Here is a 27,966-nt window from a genome sequence, read left to right as displayed (position 1 = left end):
GTGATGGAAATATTCTATGCATTCTATGTCTTAATTATGGTGATTATACAATGATATTTCAAAACTCATGGAACTATATATCTACAAAGGGTGAATTTTGCTATTTATGAATTACACCTTAAAAAAAAATCGGAAGCTTTTGAGTTGTTCTAAGCTCAACCCGCAGTCTTTGAACGCAGTTTCTCACAGCCCTTGTAATGGACACAGCTGCCTCAGGGGATGGGCTGGGGGAAGCAGGCTGGCCCCACCTCCCTTTATGCTACAGTGACATCTTTTTCAGATGTCGGGCTTTCTCGAGAAATACTGTTTGGGGAATGTCGGAAGAAGTGAAATGTGACCAGAGAAAATTCATTTCCCAGCTCCCGTTGGTGGAAGGGTCCCTTCCCTGGACCAGCTCGATACCTGGGGCTTCTGAGGGTTCCTGCCCCCTCCACGGCACCAGGCCAGCCCCCCTGCCGGGCACCAGCCACTGTCTTCAGTTCTCTCATTCTCTGTCTCTGCTTCCATCCAGCAGTGCACACAGTAGAGTTGGTCGTAAATTCATTATTCATTGTCTTCTCAAGTTCAACAACAATCATTTATTGAGCCCCTTTGCCACGTGCCAAGCACTGTGCTAGGAATACAGGGAAACAAGACAAACAAGGAGGCGTAATAACTAACTCAGGATGCTACTAGAGGGCTGTGGTCGAGAACAAGAGGGGCCTCCTTCACACCAGGGTGGTCACGGGAGCCTTTATGCAGCAAAATTTAAACTGAGACAGGAAGCATGAGGAGCTAGCCCTGTGGAGAGCCGTGTGGGAGGTGGAACCTCCCGGGGAGGAGGGGCGTGGCGCGGTCCAGAGCTGCAGGAGCCTGCTCGCAGGCGCCGGAGGCGGGTGGAGGTGGGGGCCGGCAGGAGCCTCTGGGCCCTGGTGCAGAATTTGGATTGTCTTCTCAGTTCAGCGAAAGCCACCGAAAGGACTGATGTGGTGGAGGGACATCATTCTGAAAGCCAGGCCCAAGTTATCCGCACTTGAGTAACAACTGGGTCCAGGGTGTGCCAGGCGGCGCAGCGTAGGGCGCCCATTTGTTTATTTTTCAATTGAGGTGAAATTCATATAACATAAAATCAACCATTTTACAGTGAACGGTTCCATAGTTTGTAGAACTTTCAATGTTGTGCAACCACCACCTCTTTCTAGTTCCAAAAATTTTTATCACCCCAAAGGACACGCATTCCCATTAGGCAGTGAGCATGGGGCTTTTGTACCCAAGGAGCGAAGTGGACCAGCCCTCTCACGGTGTGGAACGTACATCAGTTTCACATCGTTCCCTGGGCCCTTTACAGTGAGGGGGAAGCAAGGGAGCCTGAGGCTCAACACCACACATGGAGGGACCCTGTGTAAGCATTTCAGTGTCGCAATCTTACCACAGCTGAATTCAGCACACTAAGCTGTGTTGGCTGCTGAAACAGAAAAGGCAGATTAATGGGAAAACTGGTGAAATCCAGATGAAGTCTGGAGTTTAGTCAGTAATAAGTAATCAGTATTGCTTTCTTAGTTGTGACGAAGGGCCTGGTAATGAAAGATGCTAACAGTGAGGGGACTGGAGGGGCACGTGGGAGCTGTGTGTACCATCTTTGTGACTTTCCTGTAAATCTGAAACCGGCCCAAAATTAAAAGTTTATTTTAAAAAGACAATCATGGCATTGACTCTCTTCACACCCCTTTACCCAGCCGAGCTGCCTAGATGCAGAAAGGAGAAAACAGCCTCCCCTCTGGGTCAGAGCCTCTGGGAAGGAAGTACGCAGTCACGTGAGGACGTGAGTGCAGACAACCCTGAGCGCAGACAACCGCATCGCAGTCTGGGCTTTCTTGTGCAAGTGACCGTACCCAAGGCATTTACTTGCTCAGCACACACAAAGCTCAGCTTTAATTGCTAACTTTGTCCAGGCCAAACGCTCTTGTCCCTTTTTCCCCAGCAGCCGGCCGAAAAACATTCTGAGAAGGAACACTGTGCATTAACTGTATCTTGTGCCGCTTTCATAGTCAGGAATGTTAAGACAGTTTTGGGGTTTATCTTGGTGTCCTCTGTGGTCCTGGAACAAGTTACTTTCTGGCTTCACAAAAGGGGGCCGTGAGCATCACAGACCCACACTCTGGGATTTTAACAGTGGCCAGTTTCCATTCAGATACCGCGTATGTCTAGGGAGGGGCTTGCACAGGCTTGCCTTTGCAGATATATTTTTTAATGTTCTGTGTAGTATTAAGTATTTTTGAATGCAGGCAGAAAGTTTAATAGGCAGTTGTAAAATGGGTGAAACATAGATTTGGAGAGTCAGTGCTGTATTTTTATTCTACGTCCCTAAAAAGTAGCCTGCCACAGCACTCTTTATATTTGTTTAAAACTACAAACACGCGCAGCAGCAGTGTTTAAAATTTGATATTAACTAGTTGGGGAGATTCGGGAGCACTCACCGGTTCCCTCCTTATAGTTTATGTAATGTGTTTGAAGCGGTAAAAATAGATGAATTTGTAGAGAGGGGAATTTTTATCTCCACTGGTGAATGGCATGTTGTCTGCCCCTGTGCAGAGCTTTTTCTAAGATGCCTTTATCATCCCTCCCTTCACCTATTTTTAACTATATGGACTTGACCTCTGATACTGACTGTACTAGGTTAGAGGACCGCAACTTGGAGACAGGTGGTAGAGCGTTCTGATTCAAAGGAAAGGCAGCTAACGTTGAGGTTCTTTTCCTTTTTCAGGGGCAGGTGAGAAATAGTGGGCTACAGCATCTTCTCCGTTCTCTACCAAAACATTGTCTATTTGCTGTCAAATGAAGGCTATTTGGGAAAATAATGTAGTACAGAATTAAGTTTAGTCCTTTATCAGTACAGCTTTCAACTAATCATCGTTACGTGGGAAGGGTTGGGATTTTGTTCTTGTGCAAGACGTTGGTGGAGAGGATGCAGAGTGTGTGACGAGGAATCGTGACGGGATGGGGCTGGGGGGCGACTGCACTGTGCTTATTTCATTGTGTTCGTCTCGGGCCATGTTGGTGCTCAGAGGGCCGGCCTTCCTATTCCATAGCCAGACCGTGCCCTGAAAGCAAGGCTGGGACCACCGTTCATTGCCGATTCTGAAGTCCTGGTCCAGGTGACGGGCTGATGCTCAACATTCCAAACTCAAAGTGCCAGAAGGACAGATGAGGTGGCACCATTTCTAAAGTCTGCTTTTTAGGATCAGCTTTTTCTTGGAAGTCTATTTTCTTCCTGTCCACTGACTTAAATTTTGGATGTCCTGATTGATGCTGCTGGTAGCGTTTCCCAGAAAGACACCACTTGACAGCACAGTGGTGAACACTCCCTTCTGCCCGTCATCTGCCTGCGTACGCCCATGCATGGAGACTGGTGGGCAAGGCTTGGTTATCAGCCTTACCTGCAAAGGCTCCACCTGAAACAGGAGTGAAAGTGACTGGAACAGGACACGGGCAAGGAAGCTCCTTTGTCACCAGTCAGAGGGCATTTCTCAGGCAGAAAACAGACCCCACATGTCCTAACCATGTTGGTGGATGCAGTAGCTGCACCCCACGTCTGAGATGGGAACTCGGAGCCACCAGCATCAGCTCTGCTCGTATCATTGGAGGAGTCCTCCCTGCATTGCCCTGGTGGAGAACCCCAGGACTGCCTTTCTTTGGTGCTCATGTGGTTGCAGTGACCACAAGTAGTAGCAGTGGCCACCGCACAGAGAGGCCTGCTGGGAAGGCGGGAAGCCCTCCCAGGTCTTTCCTCTCAATGTGACAAAGCCGAGAGCAGAAAAGGGCATTGCCTCCAGAGCCAAGCCAAGCTTACACTCGCCTTTTTATTTTCGGAAAATAGCTTCTGGAGCTAAGAGGATGGAAGCACACACCGTCAAATTCTCCTCGGGCTGTGCCTGCCTCCCTGGGTTAAAGATGCTCCCACGAGGTCCTGTGGCAAATCCGACCTTGTGAAGCTAAGTGGGACCTGCCTTTTGTCTGCAGCAGGGACTGTCAGCAAGCCCTTTCCCTCTTCCTCATTAGACCCCTTTCCCGGGTGTGGGCAGCGGTGGAGGGCTGGGGGCAGCTGGCGGCGGGTCCGCGACTGCCGACAGGTTCCCCTCGTTGACTGGGGTTCCCTGGGGGCTCTCTGCACTCCGTCCTGGGGTGAAGGAGCTTTTTATAGCCAGCAAGTCTCCAGCAGCACAGATTCAGAGAATGGAACTTGGAAATAGGGGGGGACAGTCTGAAAGGGCAGAATCACAAAGAGCCAGGAAAGGTTTCAAGCGTGTTCAGATTTTTCTGACATTTAAACTCTGCAGGGGCAGTCACTGTTTTGATCTTTAACCTCTTCACTTCAAAACAGTGGGCATTTTCATCCAGTAACTTAGGAAGAGTGGGAGCAAATACGCAGCTCCTTACTGTGTTCAGTCTTGGCAGGGAGGCCAAAGAAAGAGGTGGGGTGTGTGCAGCCCCAGGTAGGCAGGTGGAGAAGCCAGAGACAGTGTCAGAGGGACTGGCGCCTGCCTCGCAGCTTTTTCAGTTGGAGGCAAAGCACAAAAGTCATAGCCCGCAGATGTCTCAGTCCACAGTCGTTATTCTAGAGGCAGCAGAGGGAAGAGTAACCCTCTCGGGCCCGTGCCGTCAGCAGAGCTTAGCTGCGGACAGGTGGGCCGTCCTATCCGGCGGTGGGTGATGCTGTGGGCAGGCTGCCACTGCGTCCTCATCCCTGTGCTCAGGCACTCATTCGTTGGTTCGCTTGCTCATTCGTGCTTTGATACAAAAACTGGCCTCCATGTGGGGCAGACTCCACCGAGGGGCGAGACTGAGCCATCCCTAGAAGAGAAGTTTTAGAAACACGGAGTACCTGGCATAGACTGAGTGCCTGCCCAAACAGTAAGCGCCAGGCCCAGCACAGCGCTAACTCCACGCCCCAGGAGAGGGGACTGTCCCGACGGGGGGCTGCTCCCTGAGGGCAGGGCTAGCCTGTTTTGCACGGGGCTGAGTCCCTTTTCCCTGTGCGTGTAGGCTGCCGCCACATCGCACGTCACCAGAGAGGCTCAACAAACAGTCATTATGTTCAGTCTCGTGCTCTGTGATGTCTGCCGTCGCTCCCAGCCAGCCCACTCCCGTTTCCTTTCAGAAGGCCCTCTTCAAGCACCACAGGTAGGGCCCTGGAAGAGGCTGGGGCTGTGGAGAGAGGCCTAAGACCTCACGCCAAATCTCTGTGCTCTCCTGGCCCGGTGCCCCCCTCAGGGGAGGCCCACGTGGGCAGAGGCCCCCGCACCGGGACGGGATTCCTCAGCCCCCAGGAGGGGCTCTCTCTCATGTCACAAGGGGGCCTGTGCTTTGTCCAGAGCCTGGTGCTGCTCTCACGGTCCCCTCTTCTTTTAAATGCTCTTTTTCCAAAAAGGAGAACTTCTGGTCAATAGAACATGGTGCACTGGCGTCCTGTTTCTGTGCACCCTGTCGCTGGCGCCCCGGTGTGTCTTGGCAGTCACAGTCGCTTAAAGCCTGCGAATGACTGACTGGTGCGAGGGCCAGTGGAGGAAGACAGATTCCTGTCAGTGGACTGGATGAGGGAGGACAGTGCCGGGGAACACGGCATGAGCCAAGTATTGGGCTGTCGACGAGCTTCAGGACAGGAGAGGCGACAGGCAATTCCACGACCATCCCAGAGGGCAGCCCTTTCCTGAGCCGAGAGCCGGGCTGTACTGACCAGGCTGGGTGGGCAGAAGGAAAACAGGGGTGGTGATGGTGTGTCAGCCCAGGGGGGCCTGGGAGCCGAGAAAGGCGGGATCATTACACACACTCTATAGCTGGAAAGCTGTTTATCACCACCTCTTCTCTTAGGGGGTGTGTTGAAATATTCCCAAGCTTCTAAACCCAGGAGAGATTGGATCCTTTGTTTCCCCCTCATGAGACCCCAGTACCTTCCCTCTGCAAGGCTCTCTCCCCCGCCGCTGCGGGTGGTGGTAACCGAGAGTCGGGGTGCCCGCGAGCCCCCGGTGTTACGGTCACTGTGGAGCAGGAAAGCCGGCCCGCCCGCTGGAAGTGGTTTGTGGTTCTCTGCCATTAGAGGAGGCCAGAGGGCTCGGTTTCATCTCCGTAGCTGACTTCTTCCTGAGGGGTTGCCTGAGACTCAGTGTACCCCAGGTCAGAACCCAGAGCGGCTTCTGGGAAGCCCAGCCTCCTGTCATTCCCCACACCCCTTCCCACCAGCCCACAGGCCCCCCGGCGCCGCGGGGCATGTTCCCGGCAGCAAGCCCGCCCGCCCGCCCACGGAGAGTCCCAGCCCGCTCCCCGTCCGCCTCCCACCGCGTTCCCCACAGTGACCGCTGGGAGAGAGGCGATCCAGCACCATGGTGAGCACCATGCTGCACGTGTTCAGACCCCAGCTCACCACTGCTCCCTGTGCGGCCTCACCTGCCTCTGTTTCCTCACCTGCAAAGCAGGGAAGATAAGAGGAATGGGTGTGAGGGTAGCTGAGCCCGTCGGTGTGAAGTGTGAGGCGGACTTCTGGCCTGTGACTCACCGGCTTTTCTCAGGCGCTCGTCAGCAGTGGCCGCCCTCCTCCCTCCTGCTGGCCTCTGCACAGTGGACCCAGATGTAAGGCACAGGCTCAAATCAGGCCCGGGTTTGCACCCCGCACTGCTGTGCGTGAACTAGCTGGCTGGGAACCTCAGGCCAGGGATTTAGCCCCTCTCTTCAGGCTTCAGGTCCCCCAGCAATTAAAAGGGGGTAACAATAAAGCCTACGCCATAGGGTACTTATCGTGAGGATTCAGCGTGCTGAGAGTGCTGGGAAGAGCCCGGCGGTGCGGTCATAGCGCACGTGTGCAGCAGACGTCAGCTGCCGTTGCCGGGAGGGGCGTGGAACTCGACTCCGCGGCCGTCTCTGTGTGGGGTCCATTTTAGGTTGGGTGTGTTTTGTAAAGTAAACCAAAGACCAGCTGCCGTGACAGATCCGCACACCAAAGCATCATCTGCCTTCGGTTTTCTCCAGGCACGTTCTCTCCTCTCCTGGTCCGAAAGTCAGTCACCCGAATCACAAGCCCCCAGTGGTGCTGTTGGGGCAGCACTGACATGCTGACCTAGAATGACAGTCTCAGGAACCTGGAACAGCCCCTTGTGTCCTGAGAAGGCTAGTGGCACCTCTGGTGAGCCCCAGAAGGCAGCTGAGATGGATGTGTCCCACCCCAACCCCCCCATACCCCCCACCCAGCAGACGCTGTGCAGAAGGCACCCAGCACCACGGCAGCCGCCTCTCAGGCAGGGCTCACCCCCTGCACCACGGTCTCTGTTCTTCTGCAGTTGCCTCGAGTTTGCTGAGGAAGTAGGTGGTATTGTCTGTATTTCCTTGGGAGCCCAGATGTCTTTGGATGTGTTTCTCTAACGGCAAGGCTGTTCCTGCAGAAAATGACATCACCCCAAGTGGGTGCAGAACAAGTCAGGTATCTTTGGGACTGGGCTTTCCTGGCAGCCGGCAGCAGAATCTGCCGTTTTACCATCTGGAGAGCGTTGAACTTTTTTTTGTTCCTCTAAAGGAAGAGCCTGTATTCCTTAATCCTGGGAAATGTGAAGGACCTTTTGTGTGCGGCTCCTCTCGGCGCTGCCCAAGGCCTTTGGCAGAAGCTTAAAGCTGGTCAGGACCCTGGAGAGCTCCCCGCGTCCTCACTGGACTTTCCCTGTTCACCTAGGCCCCTCTCCCTGCAGCGCCCCGTGACCTCAGTTTTTCCCACCCCTGAAGTCCTCCTTTCACTCTGCTCCCCGAACCCCGCTGGCCAAAAATAAAACAACAGCACCTCACGTATTTCATCTCTCCTTCACTTGGGGCCCTATCAGGTGAGTGGTGCCAGTGCAGAGCACAGCTCAGGCTGAGGCAGAGGCTCCGGTCACAGGTCGGGCAAGTGCAGGACTGGGGCACCCACAGGGTGCTGCTGGGGGTGCAGGAGAGCCCAGGGTGGGAGGGGAGGCCCCTGGCCCAAGTCTCCAAGTGGGAGAAGGGCTCGGCCAGGGGAAGGGCCTTCCAGGCTTGAGTGCAGAGCAGAGTCAGCGAAGCAAGTCTGGGAGGAGGAATTGCTAAAGCAGCTGATACTGCTGGTGTGTGACGTGGGGACCAAGGGAGACGAGGGTGGGACCCAGGTCATTAAGGACCACATATGCTATGCCATGGTGTCCGCAGGGTCCCGCAGGTGGCTGCAGAGTGGCTTAGGGGAGGCACATCCACCTCTGGAGGCTGTCTGCAACCAGTCTGCCCTCAACAGCCCAGGGATTTGAGAGGCTTCCCTTTGGAGCATCAGTGGCATCTTGGCTGGGACTTTCAAGAGGGTCAGCTTGAAGCCTCTCAAACCAAACAAAAACTCCTTTATGGAGGCCCCGGTCTGTGCCACAGGCCGTGTTCTGTACTTTATAGGCAAGGTCTCATCCTCAGATGGAGACTGATCTCAAAGCTGTGGCTGGGGATTTCAGAAAGGGTGGAGTGGCAGTGTCTGTCTTCCCCTCTCCAGTTCCCTCCCAGACAGCTCTGCCCCGGTCTCATCCCAGAGCAGCATTGCCAGGCTCCAGTGGACAGTCATAAGCCCCTCAGAGCCCATGCAGATGGCTCCTTCATCAGGCAGAGAAGGAAGTATTGATCTTGTCTAAGTAATCCCTAGTCCCCCTGGACTGCAATGCTTCCTCCTCGGGCCTCTGGGTCTGCTGGCCCGTGGCATACAAACCCAGGGCACAGATGAGAGGCTCAGGCTGCGTAATAAAAACTGAACCCCCGTGCTTCCGCTCTCCTGTACTCTTACCCCAGTTTTAGAAGCTGGTCTCTGCTGCTTCCCCATTACCCCCACCCCCAGCACTTGCAGGACTGGCTTCATAGCATTCAATTTTGAAATAATGATGGTTTCTCTTTTCATGGAATGAGTACTTCTGGGACTGTTTTCAGTATTCTTGAAACAGTGCTCATCCTTGGAGCAGCATTGCTGTCTCTTGAAACATTTAAAAAGCCAGGTTCACATCTTTGACTCCTAGACCCACAAAGAATTTTCTCCTTGCCAAGAGATTTCTAGTGTCTTTTGTGAAAGGTGGGTCTGTCTTTGGCAAAATCCTGAGTGGAGACCCAAACTCTTGGGCCAATCTCCTTGTGTGGCATTAAAGTATATCCAGCGAATGAAAGTTTATTTTTATCTCTCTGACTTGCAGGACCAGCATGGGTACGACTATGTAGCAAATGTTTGGCTTTGCTGCCTGCTACTTTGTGCTCCAGAGTCTCTTTGAAACCTGTTGAGATGGAAAGAGGTTCCCAAGAATAGTGCTGTGCTGACAGGTCTCCGTGGTTCTGAGCTCTTTGTAACCGGCCCCGAAACTGAGGACTGTGTGAGGGTACCATCACATCAGAGCGGCAGGCGGAGCGGGGCGGGAACCTGGCACCCTGGCACCTCTGCTGCCTGCTGGGATCAGCTTGTCCTTTTTCAGAGAACAAAGGTCTTTAATGTCACAGCTGGTTGGCCCGAGGGTGGAGCTCAGCACAGGTGTGCCCTCAGGGCATGCAGTCAGGCCCTGTGCGGTGTCCACTGAAAGCCTAGACCTCTAAGCGCCCAGGGATCCCAGCCTCATGCTCTTTTACTGAGGGCCAGTGGGGGGAGTGATGCAGCCAAGGTCACCTGGATAATTAGTGAAGAGTCCGGGACTGAACCCTGGCCTCCCCACAGCTCCGTGTCCTTTCCCACCACGCTGCCTTTTGTTCACGTTAGCACGGGCCAGAGAAGCTCCTGCTCACAGTGTGTGACAGCAGGTGCTGGGTGGAGGACAGCCCAATCTTGGTCTATCTACCAGGCTTCTCTTAAATAAGCAACTTCTAAGCACTTGGGTACTTAACTTTTCCTGTTTATTAATCTTGTGGGACATACTTTTAATCGGCAGAAGCTCCAGCTCTCTGAGCTCAGCAGGGGAGGCCCTGGGCTTCGTGGGCTGTGTGCTGACGGATAATGTACTTGGGGCCATTAATCCATCATGTTAGGAAAAGCACCGCGTAACTGCTGGGGCCAGTGTTCAGGCTCAGCCCCTACCCAGACTGCGCGGTCCCAGTCCTGCCCCCTGGTGGTGGGAAGCGGGCAGTGACCTGTAGCAGCCTGCTCACCCGTGGTTCCTAACACTGCTGACACCAAGAGTCTCCTTCGGGAGCTTCTTAGCAACACAGGTCCTGGTGCCCAGCAGCCCACCCCCAGGTCTGTGCTCGTCCCCCTGCTGCTCTGCAAGCTCTCCCCTCCAGCCCGGAAGCCCGCACCGAGTCGGGACCACACCTACTACCTTAGGGGCTCAGGGACCCGAGAACAGTCCCTGGGCCACCAAGAAGTACAGCATATCCTTGCTTTTTAAAAGAGGAAACTGCTGGGGAATGATAATATATTAGAAGAGTTTTTGTCCCCTCCTGGTGTCTCACTGGTCCTTTCTGTGAGTCACCACTCTGTCCTCCCTCCCTCCCTTATGGTAAAGAACAAAGTCTGCCTGGCCGCCTTAAAGCCTGGCTCTGGGGGACTGATCATCAGTAGAAAATGGTCTTGCTGGACCTGAACCCGTCCTTTTTGCCCCCTCAGCTGGGGAGGGAGAAGCGCAGGTGGGAAGAAGAGTGTGTTCTGGATGCCAGAGTCACCATGGCAACAGTGGGCTTTCCCCCTTTTCGGCCCCCGCCCTTTTAGATTCTACTGCTCATGGCCTTTGATTAATCTGTGTGCACACCTCCCTAAGTGCTGCTGCCTTTCATTTGCCGTTTCCCACTTCGTTCTACAAGGCGGAGAGACTCATTCAGTCCTGAGCTCCTCTTGAGGGCCCACCCATGGTGGTGTCAGGCCTTGTTCAGGGTGGGTGGTGAGCAAGACAGGCAGAAGCTTCCAGTGCGGAGGCAGGAGAGCTGTGTGAGGCAGAGGGAGGCAGGGCGGGGGTGCAAGTAAACAGACGTGGGGCGGAGTGCTGCCTCCACCCTAAGTGTCTTGGGTCCCTTCCCTTCTAGGGAGGAGATGGCCTCAGGTGCCACCTTCCCACTTCCCCCCCAGCCTCTGTCCACTCGAAGGCCTGGCGCAGAGAGCCCCGAGGCCCAGGGCCCTGCTCTGCTCTCAGCAGCTGCCTGGCTTGGGCAGGTCACTTAACCGCCCTGTGACCTCGCTTCCACACGTGGAAGTGGAAATTGTCCTCCATCAGTGGCGCCATCACGAGGTTGTGGGGATTAAGCGAGAAGAAGAGATGATGCCTCACGTTAGGTGGGCACTTGCTGCTTGTCAGGCACCGTTCAAGCGCTTTCCCTGCGTTGACACGTGTGATCTGTGTCCAGGGTCGCCCAGCTTGTAGTGACAGACAAGATCCAAACCCCTGCAGTCTGGCCCCAGAGCCCGGGCTCCTCACCGGCTGCACGGTATAGACCAGCCCCTGCTCGGGGCCGGTGCTCAGCAGACATCGGCTTGGATCGCTGCCCTTGTTGCTGGCATTTCCACTTTGGGTTTAGCAAAAATAACTCGTCATCTCCGAAGGACCCTCCGGCTCTCAGGTCCTGGGAGTGAAGGCGCCGGAGCGCTTTGCGCACAGCATGGTGGAGGAGCTTTGGGAGACTTGTTTTGACTGGCAGCTCCTTCCCCAGGGTGTTGACTGGCAGCTGTTTCAAGGTCTTTTGAAAGATTCCTTTCTCCCTTTCTGAGCCTGGTTCCCCGTCAGTTTGGGCGCAGGAAGACCTCCTCTGCCTCTTTGAGCTGGGGGTGGGGGACTTCCGGTGAGCCCCGCTTGGTGGAGGAGAAAACTGAAGGTAAGGTTGATAAAGCAGAGTGGGGTGTTGACGGTCAATAGACATGTCACCCTACTCTAAAGAAATAAATCACCTGCAGCCCAGCCTGGAGATGGGAATGCACCCCAAACTAGGCCAGCATCTGCAGTTTTTATTTGGCTTGAGGTCAGACGGGGCAGCTCTTGGCAGAGTCCCCGGTGTCTGCACACTCCTCTTTTTTCCTGTCTTTCTGGGACCCGGCTGTCCTGTTCCCGCCCTTGCTGGTTTCATCGCAGTCACTTCCCCCTCCACTCCTCTTGGCTGGGTCCCCTGTCTCCCTGGTTTATTGTTACTTCCATGTCTTCTCCTCCCTCCCTTACCTCAGGCTCGCCATCGGCTTTTATCTTTTCTGAGCTCTTTTCAGAGCAGCACTCACTGGTGGGGTGAATGGCCTCCCTTTCGCAGGAGCATTAGTGCCCTTCCTGGCCTCCGCTGCTGCCAGACCGAGCTTTCATCTCCCAGGGGAATCTCATTAGCTGTCCATCACAATGGGACCCACACCAGGCTGGGACGCCCAGAGCCCATTTAAATTAGTTAATAGCCATTTTTGTTGTTGTTGCCTCAGGCCTTTTTTTTTTTTTTTTTTTTCACGTCTTGGATGCTGAGCGAAAAAACAACTTTGTTGTTGAAAGTGTGAAACAAAAAAATACTGAAGGTAGAATACTTTGACAAAAAGGAAGATCATTGTAGGTGAATTTCCCCCACATCTGACAACCAAGTCCTACCTGCTGCTTTGGAGTTCAGCCATGGGAACCTGAAAACCAGGGGAGGAGTTTGGGAGGAGGGGAGGAAAAACATAGCAAATCAGTCAGCTTTGTTTCCTTGTGTTAAAATATTTCTGTAATTGGTGATGGAAAACTGAAGAAATTAAATGATCGTGTCAGCGCTAGAAAAAGCTGCCACCGTTTGGCAATTAAGAGGATAGTTTATACTGGACCTTTTGAAAAAGGCTGAATTTGACCATATTTCCGACCCAGTAAAGGGAGAACTGATTATGTGCCCTGCCTGGATCCAAAACGGAGCTCTGGGGCGCCACTTCAGCCGCATCTGGAGGAGGACATTTCTTGTAAATTCAGTCTGTTGTGCTCTTGGGAAGCCTGTTACCCAGCAGCCACGTTCACAGATTTAACCTGCGTCTGGCATCGGGGCTCTGGCTTTGGGTGGACTTGACCAGGCTGGGAGGTGGTAGGCAGGTGACTCCAGGCACCTGGGACAGACAGGTGCCTTTATCGGCAAACTGGGAGAGCTGGCCAGCGCTGTCCTAGGAGAGGAGGCACAGGCTTGGGCCTGGCAGCGTCCGGGCTCACGCACCCGCCGCCCCTCACCGTCAGCTCTGTGGCCTTGGGCACCTTCCCAACCTCTTTGAGTCTCCAAATGGACAGAAGGAGACAGCTTCCTTAGTCACCTTGGGGGTGGAATGAGCAGAGCACACACATCATAAGCTCTCGTGAAGGTAATTATCAGGTTAATAAAAGCATCCGTGGCCCTGAGAAAGCACCTTTCAGAAGTAAGGGGAACCCCACCGATCCCCCCCCCACTGGAAACATTTCACTATGAAAATATTTCACCACCACTGCCCCACCCCCTCTTTCCACAGCCCCATCATGAAATCTGGGTAGTACTGTTCATCTTGATTCATAAAAAAACAAGTTCTGCTTCGGGTTTGCAGGCCTTTGTTTTAAAGGCCTTTTTCCTGTCATGCCCAGAACATTCTGCCACCCGAGCAGCCTGGTCCCTCAGCTGCAGCAGGGGTAGGCCTGGGAGTCGGTGGGAAGTGCCTGGTCTCAGCCCCACCCCACACCTACCTGCTTAATCCGCAGCTGCCAGGTGGCAGGACCGCCAGGGGATCTGTATGCAGCCTCTGCACGTTGGCATCCCCAGCGTAGCTAGGGAGGCTGGCTTGGTCTCTGGGCCCCACCCCGGAGATTCTGATTCTAGGTCTACAGTGGGCCCAACTGGCAGACACCATGGCTCATCTTATAGGTGGGAAATAAATACCCAAGGAGGATACAGTATTTCAGTCTGAAGGGGAGAGAGAAGGCTGCTGTAACAAACTTCATCATTTTTGCTGTTGAAAACAACAAAAGTTTATTTCTTGCTCACACTGCACACCCACCCTGAGATGTTGGAGGGCTGAGCTCCACAGTCACCCTGGGACCCGACTTCACAGAGGCTCCCCCGTCTTGCGAATCTACCATCGGAGCGTGGCTCTCAACACCGCTGGGGAAGGAGAGCGAGGAGAGCCCACGCTGCTCTGCACTGTCTCCGGCGGAAGTAACACCCGCCACTTCCACTTCCTGCTGCCTTGGCCGGAACTGAGCCCGTGGCCCAGCCATGAGGGAGCCTGGAAAGTACCTGTGCTCCAGGAAGGAAGGGAGGACCCGACAGTGAACCCAGGCAACTCCCAGCAGATGGAGAGTCAAGATTCCCAGCAGGGTGCATAGTCCTTAGCTCCTGTCTCCCTCTCTCCACCCGTCAGGCCCTTGCTTCTGCCCCCAGACCTCACGTGAGCCAGTCTCCCTGGATGTCTGAGTGGCAGAAGGGATCATCTGTTCAGTCAGCACACACATCTGGAGAACCTCTGTGTCAGGCACTAGGCAGACATGGTCTCCAGCTCTGAGTTCACAGTCAAGTTAGGGAGAGTGACACTAACAAAAATGGCAGAGAAATAATTATACAAGCTCAGTCGTGAGGAATGCTGTGAAAGGAAAGATCTGAGCCAGGAGACATGACCCAGTCGGGGTTCTGGGAGGCTTTCCCGAGCACACGGATCTAAACCAGTCCCAGAAAGAGGAAGAGGAGCCCAGGAGGAGAAGGTGGGGAGGGGAGGGAGCATTGGAGGAGGAGGAGCCAGAGCATTAGGGTCTGAGACATCTCGGAAGGCAGGAGAGGAGAGGAGGCAGGACCTCGAATGCCAGGTTAACACCTGAATTCTGTCCTAAGTGCATTCACATGCTCTGAACAGGTTTTCAGCGGGGGAGTGACATTAAGTTAGATTTCTAGCTTTGTAATACTAACCGCTAATACGTCTTGAACAACATGCACACGTTATTTTATTTAATCTTCACAGGTATCCCATGTAATGGGGACTATTTGCTATTATCCCCATTTTCCAGATGGGCAAACTGCAGCTAAAAAAGATGAAGGAACTTGCCCAAGGTGGTGCTGCTGGATGAGGTGGAGCCAGAACATAAACCTCCAGAGCCACAGACCTCACCCCCTCAGTGCAGAATGTCCCCTCCGGGAGCCACAGAGGGAGGGAACGAGGTGGGGCTCTTCTGCTCATCGCGACAGGAGGCTGGAGTTCAGACAGTGGAGTGGGGAGGAGCAGAGGGATTCGAGATGAGTGATCTGTAATGCAAGAGACTGCCTGAGTGTGAGTGGCAGGAAAAGCCCGGATTTCCGACTGAGGCCGCTGGGTGGAGGGCGGTGTCGTTACTGAGAACACAGAGGAGGAGCAGGTGTGGAAGAGCATCCCTGAAATTAGCATGATGCCTTCCCTGGCTTGACACCTTGCAGATACCAAAACTCAGCCCGAAGAGGTCAAGTTCAGAGGTCAGCCAAGGGAGGGAGGTGGGAGGTGGGCACAGGTTTGCCAGGCACCCAGCAAGCAGGAGGATGGGGAGCAGAGATTCTTGGCAGTGTTTGGGTAAAGGCCCTAAATTCCAGAAGCCACGGGGCCAGGCAGATAGCATGAGTGAAGCGGGCTTGGGTGCCAGACAGGACGCCAGGCAAACGGCAGATGCGTGCCCTGCCCAGAGGCACCACCTCTCCTTGGCTCCTGCTGACGGCGGCCACTTGGATATGTGGGGGCAGGGCCAGGTCACGGTCCCAGCGATAATTAGGAGCCGAGCACATCACGTGGTTGGACTCATGTAATCTTCACTACAACCCATGAGGCAGGTGCACTATTACTGCCCCCAGATCTTCCGATGTGTCGAGAGAGGCTGGGGATCCAAGTTAGGGGACGTTTTCAGAACTTTAAATATGTGCTAAAAATTGTAAAAAGAAAATGTGCTGTCAAGACAAAGCATCCCAGCCATGAATGTGGCCTCTGGGTGACCAGTCTGCTTGGGGAATTGGGCCCCAGGCCAGGTGCTCAGAGTGCCCAATGGCCAGATCTAGACCCACCCAGGGACAGGAGATGGACCTTCTGCCTCTTGGGAAAGAAGCACACCCGGAACCGGGGGCAGCAAAGCCAGCCTGCCTGCCTGCTCCACGGGGCTCGGTGAGGGCGGGGCTTTGTGAGAGGCTTTGTGCAGTAAGTGGTAAGGGCAGGAGAGTTCTGCAGAAACTTTGTTTCTTTGGGAAATGTGATTGTAAGGAGTGTCTTACCAGCCCATAAATGCCACTTGCATGGGGTTTTAGCAAGGCATCTGGAAGGGTGAGAGCCAGGCTCTAAGCTCAGGTATCACTGGGGCCCCACTTGCTTGGCTGGGTTTTGTAGCCATTAATTTCGCCCTGCCGGTCACCACCTGCCATTTTGCCAAGTTATCATTACTACCGGCTTTTTTTTTTTTTTTTTTTTTTTGGTTTTTTTTAAAGGCATTGCTCATTTTAGAAAGCTGTCTGTCAGAAATGCTTAAAATAAAAACAGTCTTTGCACTTGGAGGAATAAGTTAATCTTGAAAGTCACTTGGGTAAGAATTTCTCAACACTGTTGGGTACATGAACTGTATTTGCAAGGAAGCCAGTACAGGTGTTTCTGGTGCGTGGCCTTTGATGAGTGGGCCCTTTTCAGTTTATTTCTTGATTCAGCAAATATGTACTGAGACCCTGCTAGGTGCCAGGTGGTATTCTAGGCCTTGGGGACACAGCATGAACCAGATGAGTGTGATCCCTGCCTACACAGACCTGACCTTCTAGTGGGGCCCACCAGCCCGGGCAGGCCATGGGAGCCCAGAGGGAGAGCGGGCGAGTCCGAGGGCCAGGGAGAGTGGAAGAGAGGGGGCGGGCAGACCCCGGCCTGGTGGAGGAGAAGCACTTCACGTCCATGACCATTTCCCAGGGTGGGGGGGGAGCCGCAGCTGAGAGGGGGTTCTGTAAGCCAGGGAGCCCGCGGCCTCACTCTTGGGGGTGTGGCCTCTCTGGCCTTGGGTGTGGACGCAGCTGGGCTAGCTTCTGGATCATTTGCAACTCCCCAAGCGAGGCCCAGACCCGCCCTGCTGATTTCCACCTGGTCATTTTGCTGCTGAGGTCTGTCTGTCAGCCCGTCACAGTGTCCTGGTCGGGGCGGGAAAAACTGACAGGTCAACACAAGCAGACCATGCTTAGTCTTGTTCTCAGAGTTGATCGTTTTTATGTGGGGTTGTTTCATTTTGTTTTTTAACCACAACATTTGTAATGGCAGGAGTCCCTAATGAAGACAGCCAAATAAAACCATGAGTTTGAACACAACTATCACATTAGGTAGAATCTATTAATTTGCTGATGGATGGCAGACATCAGCCATCAATGGTGTCATCGAATTTCAAAACTACAGGGGATCTCAGTCCAGCCCTTTACTTTTCCGGAGAGACACTGAGACCCAGAGAGGTGAAGCCAGCAGACAGTGCCAGGGCCTAAACCCAGTGCCCCTTCCCTCTGGTCACCAGATACTGCTAGTACTTAAAGCAGTCGTGCCCTTGGCCCTGTTGAAGGAGCTAGGGGACAGTGGGTGTAGCCCACTAGGCACTGAAAAGAGACCTGGGCTCTTAGGGGGCTGGTCAGAGGGCCACACTGGGAGTGGCACAGCTTTTCAGAAAGGTGACGGTAGGAACCTGAGACCTAAGGGAGGGATCATCAGAAATGGTCAGCCCCCATCACAAGCTATGCAGCTACAAATTATGAGACAGAATGGGAATTAAAGGGAGCAGAAAGACCAATTACACGGGCTGGAAAAGCACTCCCAGGTAAAGATGTCGAACGTGGACAGTTGGCAGTAAGCCTCTGCATTCATGTGTTTCTTGCAGAGATGCGGCTCTATGGTGCGCCCCCTCTTTACCTCTCCACTGCTCGCACTCTCTGCTCTCTCAGGTGCTGCACCTGCCTGGGGTTGCTGGAAAGTTCCTCACTCCACTTGCCTCCAGGCCTGAATACCTGTGACCTGCCTGCAGCACACCTCTTTCCCCTCCCCTGCCCCCAACTTCGCTAATTAATTTTCGACCTTCAGGTTTTATCAGCTGTCCTTTCCTCCATGAGATGTCACATAAAAGGAGCACCTTCGTCTTGTCCTCTCTGTGCTGGCTCCCAGTGGCTCTAACCCCAGTCATTGTCCTTGGTTCCAGGTGACAGACCATGCCACCACCGCCCTCCTCCACTATCAGCTGCCCCAGATGCCTGATGTCGTGGTCCGGTCCTTCATGGTAAGTGGCTTTGGGAGCCAAGTCTCCCCCTTGGTCCTCGGCCCTTCGGGTGAGGACAGACAGCTCACAAGGTGGCCGGCTCGCCTTCATCTCGCCGGGGCCTCGCGGCAGGAGGCGGCCCAGTTTGGAAATGATTCGTCTTTTAAACTGGGGACGGGTCTAGGAGAAACCAGTTCCCTCTTAATTAGCTGGTGTTTCCTGCCCGTGCTGAGCAAACGTGGGTGGTTTCAGAAGTGATCGTCCGACACAGTCCCCACCCTTGATTTAGTCACTGGGTGTTCATTGAGCTCCAGGCCCTGCGCTTGGCGCTGGGCAGGTGCAGTGACTAAGATGAATCCTGTCGTTCCTCCAAGACACCTACGCCTTGGCCTGGCAGTGTCAGAGCTCAGGAAGGAGACTGACCCAGAATCAGCCATTCCTGTGGTCTCTGGTTTGCTGGAGTCGGCTGCTGCCAGCTCTTGTTAAATGTCCAGGATTTCTCGAGCTGGTTGTTCAGCCACTGGTAGCTTGACATCGAACCGGAATACTTACCTTGTGGAAATCAGTCCTACAGGTCAGGAACCCTCCTCCGCCCCCCACCTCCCCCGAGCCACTTCATTAGCATGCGGCCGCCCAAATTTATCATGTGACCACAGGTTGGCCTGAGCAGGGCCAACATCTGTGTCCACCACGTCCCGACAGAACTGGCCAGCTGTTTGGGCACCACACTGACCTGGCTTTGTGCTCACACCAGTCGGCTCCGTTGTTCACTGCTGTTAAACCCCCCTTTTAAACTCACGCTAGGAAGGCTGCCGTTAGAGAAGGCACTCAGGAGACAGAGCCGTCCGCAAGTCCGATCAGTGCTGGCAGATGGGAGGCAGATCACTCCTCCACTCCGTCTCCTCCCATTTGCTGCCACAATTAAGCTTCTAGGAGCCTGCAGTTTATTTCTCAGAAAATACAGCCCAGCTCATTGATCAGTCCCACACTGGGGAGGCCGCCGAAGCAGACCCAGGTGCTCAGCGCAGCCGTCCACGCAGCGGTCCTCTCCTGTGTCGGGAGACCGTGTCAGGCGACTGTCTTCAGCAAGCATTTCCCTTTCATGTCGATAGAAAGACTTGCTTTTAAACCTAACAGGTTGTGATGCCCAGTTTCCCTTTGGTAACTGACCCTGAGATCAAGAAGTAAAAATAGTTTAACTGGAGGATCCACTGACCTCCTCCTGTTTATTGCCAAAACTTCCAACACCAGCCTTCAGCAGGGGGACAGGATCGGGGGTCACTGTCGGCCTCCAGGAAGACAGCGCGGATGAAGATAGGATTTGTAGCAGTAAACTTGCCGACCTCTTCAAAGAACAATTTTCTCTGACCGGCGTAATTTAGGAGGACATTGAATGACGAGATTCACGTGCCCCCATCACAGTGAGAACTTGCTTAACTCGCTGCCTATTACCATGGGTTTGGGTCGGCGAGCTCACGCTCTCCTTGAGTTTGAGAATTGAGTTATGTGAGTCTCATCCTTATGTATGATGCCCGAGGGAACTCTGCACTCTGAACCACTCAAGGCTGTACTTGCTGTTTATTATGTTATTTGGTGGCACCAGGTCGGCCCCACCCTCCCCCCAGGTGCACTGGGCCACGTCGTGACAGTGAGTGGTGACCTCTGAAATCAGATTAGAAGAAAGGCACGTTGACCTTAGGAGAGAATTCTGAAATCGCCACCCACGCGCAGCCCCCTCCGCACGCGTCCACGCCCACCTCCGGGTGGTGACCTGGGAGAGGATCAGTGCTAACACCCAGGAGACGCGGAACTTGGGGGTGAAGTGTTACTTGCAGCCCCGGAGCCCCGAGGCTGCGCCTAGCTCACGGCCACTCCTCCGGGAGCGTGTCCTGCCTCTGAGAGGAGGGGTTTCTATTTTAAAGCTCCCTTCGTTGGGAGGGGCCCGGGGTGCACCAGAACTGAAAATCAGCAGTGTTGTGACCTTGCGGATTCTGCGTGCAGCGTTTTGTAAAATCACAGGGTCCCTCCTGGGGTCACAGCCAACTTAAGTTCTCTGCCCTCAAGATCATTAGGCCTGACGGGAAGGATGACATTGGAAGCCCCCGGATCCTGTTTCTTTCATTTCTCTCCTCACTTCTCTTTTTAGACCTGGTTAAGAAGTTACATAAAGCTGTTCCAGGCCCCTTGCCAGCGCTGCGGGAAGTTTCTCCAAGATGGCCTTCCCCCCACGTGGAGGGACTTCCGAACCCTCGAAGCTTTCCACGACACCTGCCGGCAGTAACCCCCGCCCACAGACCCCCGTCCGGCACTGTCCCGGACAAGCCCTAAGTGATGCCGATGGCTCAGACGTGTCTTCACAGCCCCGGTGTCACTCCCTCCCTCCTGCAAAACAGCATGCTGCACATTGAGGCCGAACTTGAAGAGCAGACCCCGTCTCTGCTGATGGAACTAATTAGATGCTTTAGCTGGAGAACGGAAGGCAGAGAAGGCCTTGCGAGGACTCAGTATCAGTGACACAGCGTGTTCTCCCCTGCATGTTAGCGAGGCGGTGAGCTGACTCCTGGGTCTGTCCGTGTTCTAAGTTGTTTCATGGTTTGAATGAGCCCTTGTGTCATGCGGGCTTGTGTTTTGTTTTGTAACTTATTTTTATAAGCAATAAACCTTTTGTACCCAGGACAAGGCTTTGTCTTCTGTTTCTTGAAGCACCTTTGACGTGCAGCTCTGTGAACATGTGAGCAGATCTGGGCCTTTCGAGGAAGGCAGACTTAGTGATGTCTGTATTTGAAATGGTGCTTTTTGAGGACTCATTTCCCTGCTTCTTGCAGGAGAGAGGGCAGTGTTGGCAAATCTTCCATTTCAAAGATGTTTTGGTGGCTTTGAAAATTGTTCTTTTTGAGGGAAAAAGTACACAGATGTTTCATTTTACTAAACCAGGAACTCACGCACATGCAGAAGGGAAAGGAACCTGCCCAAGTGACCAGCCGGGACACGTGTGAGCTGGGTGTGCCTGGCTTGCGTGTCCCGTGTTTTGCCGTAAATGTTAAAATGAACAGGTTCCAGCCCAGACTGCTGAGCTGATTCGGGGCCTTGACCCCCAGTTTGAAGCCACAACCTGTTCGTAGGGAGAAGCATTGACCTGCTGAAGGTCTTGTGAAGGATGGGAGAGTCCCCAGAGCTTCCTAGACCCAGCCTCCACTACAACTAATGTTCTCTTTATAATGAATGATGCCAGAGAGACACTGCCTTCTGAGAAGTCCCAAAGAATGGTGGCTCCTACCTGGGTTCTGGTCCTACACAGACCCTCCACACCGAACCCTACCGGGCTGAAAGAAGCCAGAAGATGAAGGCGATTTGGTGATGGGAAGTGATGGACAGGGCCACTCCAGGTGTGGTCCTGTAGCTGTGGCGTCATGGGAGCTTATCAGAAACACAGATCCTCACGCCCCACCTTGGACCAACTGAATCAGATGCTCTGGGAAGTGGGGTCCAGCAACCTGGTTACTAACAAGCCCTGCAGGCGAGAACCTCAGCCCTGTCGAGGAGGCGGCCGTGCTCTCAGTGCCGTTTGGGGCGGCAGGACGTAGGGCAGGAACGTCTCCATACCGCAGCTGATTCGGGGCTTATCACATTTGAGTTGCCATCACTTGTAAGATGCACCATTATTTTATGAACCACTAAGAAAGAGAAACATGCTGCCAATTAAACTGTGGCGCAGGCTTTAATGATCATCCTGTGTGACACATGAATCGGTCACACCAGCCTTTCATTGCTTTGAAATTCCTTTCATCTCTTCCAAGGGGGTTGGCTGTTTCTCCTGCCTCGAGTCATACTGGCTAACATGTGACAGGCGATCCCTTTCCGGGGCTCCCAGTAACAGATCATAACACAGCTTCACTGACGTGCGGGTATCTTCCTTTCTTTGGTCTTGTGAGACACTTGTTTGTTGCAAGAAAATCCAGAATAGAGGATAGTGGGTGTGTGATAACATTTTGTTGCGTTGCTGCCCATCTTTTTGAAGACAGTGAACGGCGAGTAGACTGACCCTAGGCAGGGCTTACAGGTACACACAGCTCATGCGAAGTGATGACAGCACGACTGCTGTGAGCGACTTGGAGCACGTGCAGGCGACAGGTACATCCTGACTGCCACTTGACTGCCCGTGCACAGCAGAGACGTTCATGTGTGCAAAAACCAGCCCCCTGACGGTGAATGAAATTATGGTAACAGTAAACCACACTGTGAGACAGCTCTTCGGGTTCTTAGCAGCTTGAGTCCTCCCAGCTGCAGCAAATCTGAGTCCCGGTTGGTACCAAGGGTCCTTCTTCGCCCCGCTGAGCTCCGTTTTCAGTGGAGAGAGGGCAGACCCTGAGTTCAGAGCCTCGGGCAGGTAGTGGTTCCTACTCAGAGTGAATGACATCATCTCTGTGTCATCTTTAGTGATACCTACCATCTGTGGCAAAGAGTGCGCATTCCCCATTTACAGGAGTGATCAAAAGTTTCTATTTTAAATGAACGTCCTTGGATGAAAAAGTGAGACCATTAAAGAAAAAGAGTAAGTAAATAATAGTACAGGTAGAGTGTGGCAGCAGCCACAAGGCATGGAGGGGGTCGACCCGCCGGGGTTGGGGGCGGGGGCTTGAGCTCTGGCCTCCTGCTCCAGGTGGAGGAGTCAGACGGGTGGCTCCTCCTCTGCGTGCACGGGCCCATCCCCTCTTCTGTGAGACGCACAGCTGATTGTCCAGTGACAGTGAGGCAGGGGAGTCGAAGGGGGCTGAGGCTGTGGACGCAACAAGATTGGCCGTGAGTAGATCATTACTGAGGCTGGGCGTTGGATATGTGGGTGACGCGTGCTGTTCTGTTTTTCTATTCGTTTGACTGTCCCTAATTAAAAGAGGAGAAGAAATACAAGGGTTGGACTGTCAACCTTTGGGGCATCCCCACCTCTGACCTTCTTCTTCTTCGGTCCTGAGGGGAGAAAGCGGAACGGCAGGGTGCTGAGCTCTGGGAAGGTGAGAGGGGCTGGTTTGCCCGATCGCAGGATCCTTGGTGCTTAAAAGACAAACAGAGAGCAGCCGGTGTGCCAGCCATTAAAATACAGAGAACATATTGACCTGAAGTGGGTAAAAATAGAGACTGGAGATGGATTGGGATCCATTCCAAGACGTGCATTGTGAGAAGCTGGGCCCCGCTGCTGCTGTGAGCACCAGGTCGGGGACCATCCTTTGGTGCCCTTCACGGAAAGGAACGGAGCCATCCACAGGTGTGCCGGCCGAACGTTACGGAGACTGTCCCCGGGTGATCACTAGGCCGGAACTACGAGGTGCTTTCTGTGACTCAATGACTCCCCGCGCAGCTCAGCATCCACTCTGTGCCGGGCACTCTCCAAGTGTTGTCCGATTTACTCCCAGGTGGGCTGGTGCGGCTGGAGGGCTCACACCACAGTGCCCCTCGGGGAGAAGACTGCCCCGCCCTCCAGCTCTGTGGCTGCTCAGCAGCAAAGCCTCCTCCCCAGAAGCAAAGGGACTGACAGTCCCAGCTCTGCCAGGCGTGTTGTGTCCAGGGTTGCCCGAGAAACGCTCTTGGCCCAAACTTGGAAATCTCTGTCTTGCGGACGCTTCTCTGCCAGGATCAGCAGCGGTGCGTCCACCCCGTCCTTCCTGCCGGCCAGGTGACTGTTAATCAGCAGGGCACCCGACAGGAGCAGGCAGAATGGGATGAGGGGGCCGTGAAAGGTTGTCCAGATTTTTTTCCCTGCGCTAAACCGGGAGTTGGCCTTTTGGTATCGAGCAGTGTTTTTATACTTCACACCCCTGACGGAAGGCTGCAGGCACAAAATGGTGATCTTTCAGTGTTAATGCGCCAGCTCCCCATCGCATTTAGAGTGGCAGAGTGTGGGCCTGATGCTAAATCGAGAGTCTTTTAAGGTCACCCGAGCTGGGAGGAGAAGGAACAGCAGCTTCAGCCACCAGTATTCTCGCAAGATCTGGACCCTCCGCCAGTTTGACGGGAGGCAGGGTTGGGCCATCACGTCTGCAGATAGAGGACAAAACGTGATGACCCACCTGGCTTGCCTGTGCCTCCCAGGGGCCGCATCCCCACTGGCATGCCGAAGACACCTCTGGCCGGAAGGAGGGGCCGCTTCGCTCCACCTGCTCCCTGAGGATGCAGCCAGCCGGGCTGGTCCGACGCAGACAGCGCTCGTTCAAGGCCACGTGATACGCTCGGGAGATGAGCCTGGGCGATGGACAGGCCTGTCCTCCAGCTCTTCTGCTCGGGGAATAATTAGGCTTCACTGTCTAGGACAGGCGGGCTTCTCTCCCCAGTCTCCACCGTCCTTCCCCCCTTCTCCCTGCTCCAGCTCCTTAAATCAGTAGAAAGGAATCTCAAAAGATCACTCTCAAGTTGCATTTTTAAATTGCAAGTTGGCTGCTCCCTATTATTAGCACTTGAAGAGATAAACCTTAAAGTTCACAGGCACATCCCAGGTAGAGCGTAGTCTTGGCAGCTTTGAGATGATTAGTTAGTAAGGCACAGCTTCAGCCCGTCTCGGTGCTAATTGAGTTTGAGATTTCAGCCAGAGATTGGCTGTCCTCGGGGACAGTGTGAGCGGTGGTTTGGTGCTGAGAAGGCCAGTCCTGCTGGCAGCAGGCTTCGTGTGCAGCGTGGTTCCCAAGCTTGGTAGAGACAAGAGTGAAGCAGCCCCCTGGGCAAGAAGGAACGGGAAGGGAGGGGAGCAGAGGGGCCATGCGGGGAGGCGGGAGGGCAGCAGGGGGCCGTGCCCGAGAGCCAGGCAGGCCGCCAGCAGGCTTTGCCAGCCCCCGTCCGCCGCGGGTGGGCTGGGCCGTAACTTACTGCGTTACTCTGGTCTAACTCCTCTCCCCGTCCCGGGCTTGCTCTCCCCATTCCAAATGGAATACACGTGTTCCTTTTGTAGAAAATTAGGGAATGTGGGCAAGCAAAGGAAAGAAAACAGTGTCCCTGATTCCCACCGGCAGGAGACAACTGCCAGAGCACTTCGGGGAATCCCTTTCCGGGCCTCTCGCTGGGACGTGTTGGTGCGGACACGTTTTTTGGTAAAAGAATAAGATCATGCTGTGTGCCTGCTTTTTTTCCACTTAGTAAAGGCGGAGTTGCTCCAACAGCCCCAAAACGGTGGCTTAAAGAACAGAGACACTTACCTCTCTTCCGCTTCAGATCCAAGGGCTGCTCTGCTCCACGGGGTCCCTCAGGGATCCTGTTCCTCTGCCCTCTGGCGCCGCCACGTGACCTGCGATGTGCTCCACATGGTGGAAGCTGAGTCCCAGGCACCTGCCGAGTTTACAGAACTGGGAAGAGGCACGGGTGTTGTAGGATCAGACACAGCCCTGGTACACGTCAGTTCACTCGAACTTCGTTAGCAAGAGCTCAGTCCTGTGGCAGACCTGGCTGCAAGGGCTGCTGGGAACTGCAGTCTCTAACTGGGCCGCTGCGGGTCCAGCGGAGAGCCTCACTCTGGAAAGGAAGGGAGCGGCTTCCACCACACGACACGCCCTCCCACGTCAGGAGCGTGCAGAGAGCGGCCGCCCTGGGGTCCTGTGTTACGGTGGCCGTCCCCTGTATGATGGCGGTAACATAATCTCTCCTGGGCTTTTAGGTTTTTATTTGGAAGTAATTATAGACTCACAGGAAGTTGCAACAGCGTGCGTGTATCAGCAGGTCCCACATGCCCTTCCCAGGCCTCCCCCGGTGTTAGCACCCTGCACGGCTGGAGTACAACATTCAGACCGAGAAGCTGATGCTGGTATGATGCACAGAGCTTACTGGATTTCATGAGGTTATCCACGCACTCACTGGTGTGTCTGCGTGACTGTGTCTGCGTGTCGCTGGCCCTGTGCAGTTTTACCATGTGCGTGGCTTTGTGGAACCACCACCAGAACAAGGTATCTCTCTACTCCCCCTGCAAAACCCCCTCATGCTGCCTCTTCCTCAGGACACCGCCTCCATCCCTGTCCCTAAGCCCTGGCGACCACTAATCTGTTCTCCATCTCAGGATCATTTGATCTCATGAATATTATGTACAGGGAACCATGCTGTCAGTATCCTTTTGAGGTTGGCTTTTTTCACCCAGAATAATTTCCTTGAGGCTCCTCCAAATTGTGGTGTGTCTCGGTAATCCATTCCTTTAAGTTGCCGAGTAATATTCCAGTAGTTCCCACACCTTGTTTAACCGTGTATCCACTGGAGAACGTTTGGTGGTTTCTAGTTTGTGACTGTTAACCGATAAAGCTGCTGTGAACACTCGTGTACAAGTTTCTGCATGAGAATAAGTTTTCATTTCTATGCAACGTACGTGCCTCTGAGCATAGTTGCTGGGTCATATAGTTAGTCCATTTTTAGTTTTAAAAGGAAATGCCAAATTATCTCATCTTCCACTCACTCCAGCAATGTGTAAGGAATCGAGCGTCTCCACATCTTTCCCAGCGTTGTCACTGTTTCTTATTTTGACCATTCTGATGGGCGCGGAGTGGGACCTCATCGTGGTTCTATCTGCATTTCTCCAGCAGCTGTGATGTCAAGTGTCTTCACGTGCGTTTTACCGGCTGTGTATTGTCTTGGGCGAAATGTCTGTGCATGTCTTTTGCCCATTTTCTAACTGGATTGTTTTTAAATGCTGAGCTTTGCGAGTTCCTTATATGTTCTACATACGAATCCTTGGCAGGCATGCGATCTGCACGTATTTTCTCTCAACTGTAGCTTGTCTTTTCATCCTCTTAATGGGGTCTTTTGCAAAGCAGATATATTTGGTTTTGATGAGGTCCAATTTATCAGATTTTTTTGTTTATGGTTTGTGCTTTCGGTGTTGAGTCTAACCTGCTGGGTTTTAGATTGAGTGTTGTTCTGCTGGAATGAACTTACTGTTTGCCCCCCTCTCTTTCTCCCTCTCAGCGTGGACCTTAGCTACTTTCTAGATCAGCCTGTGCATTTGACCGCCAGGCCATCCACGGCCTGGAGACCCGCCCTCACTCCCCCAGCGTGAGGACCAGAACCAGACTCCCTCAGTCAGCGCGTTTTCCGCTTCCCCAGAACTCTTCTCAGGATAACATTTGACCAGCAGTGTCAAAATGAAGCAGATCCCGCTACAGCGCAGAGTAGTAAAAGAAAGCGGTGGCCATGACAGACTTGTTCCTACGGCGCAGCCCGGGCCCGGGCAGTAGTGCTGTGAGAAGGAGCCTCAGCCAGGGGTGATCTGCTCACCTCGTCCCGGGAGGGCCGTCAGGCCACATCCCACCGTCAGATGGGCAGCTGTGGACGGAGTCCGTAACGCTTCAGCAAGCCTGCGTGAGGTCGCTAGGGGAATTCGGGAGAGCCTCCCGGGGGTGACGCCTTCCCCCACAGCTCCCAGCCTCAGTGACTGCCGAGCCACCCGAACCCCACTCTGCCGTGGGAAGCGGAGGTGGGGCACAAAGATGGGGTGGATGTGGGAGCCGTGTGCCTCAGCAGATTGCCCATCCCTCCCAGGCAGGAATGTGCAAATTCAGGGACTCCAAGGAGAAGCAGGGTCCCTCCCCCAGGCTGCTGGGGGCCCTGCACTCAGGACAGGGGTTGTCCTCACCCATCACCCCAGCCTGGGGCTTGCTGTCACCTTCCTCTGGGAGGACACCATCCTAAACATGGCGGGGGAGGAGGCACCAGGCCGGAAGTGGAAAGAGACTCCAGTGTCCAGTCCTTTCCATTCAGAAGGCACCAGACATTCCCATCTCCTGGCCTCTAGGATGTTCTCTGCCCAAATATCCTTCCTCCAGAAAGCCACATGATTTGCTCTCTCGCTCTTTTTTTTTTTCCCACAGCTACTTATAGTATGCTCACCCAG

General features: G+C 53.9%; 1 protein-coding gene across 1 annotated transcript in view; it reads left to right on the top strand.

Annotated features, from left to right (window-relative positions):
• MED27 (mediator complex subunit 27) overlaps nucleotides 1-20,792 on the top strand; it is a 186,746-nt gene extending 165,954 nt beyond the window's left edge. The window contains exons 7-8 of the mRNA XM_006181938.3: nucleotides 18,060-18,137; nucleotides 20,263-20,792. Of these exons, the coding sequence (XP_006182000.1) occupies nucleotides 18,060-18,137; nucleotides 20,263-20,397 (213 nt within the window). The 3' untranslated portion in view covers nucleotides 20,398-20,792. The remainder of the gene's footprint in view (nucleotides 1-18,059; nucleotides 18,138-20,262) is intronic.
• The last annotated feature ends 7,174 nt before the right edge of the window (nucleotides 20,793-27,966 follow it).

Source organism: Camelus ferus, chromosome 4, assembly GCF_009834535.1.
Source record: "Camelus ferus isolate YT-003-E chromosome 4, BCGSAC_Cfer_1.0, whole genome shotgun sequence".
NCBI lineage: Eukaryota > Metazoa > Chordata > Mammalia > Artiodactyla > Camelidae > Camelus > Camelus ferus.
Note: the sequence above shows the minus strand (reverse complement) of the source record. Positions and strands in the feature narration are given on the sequence as shown.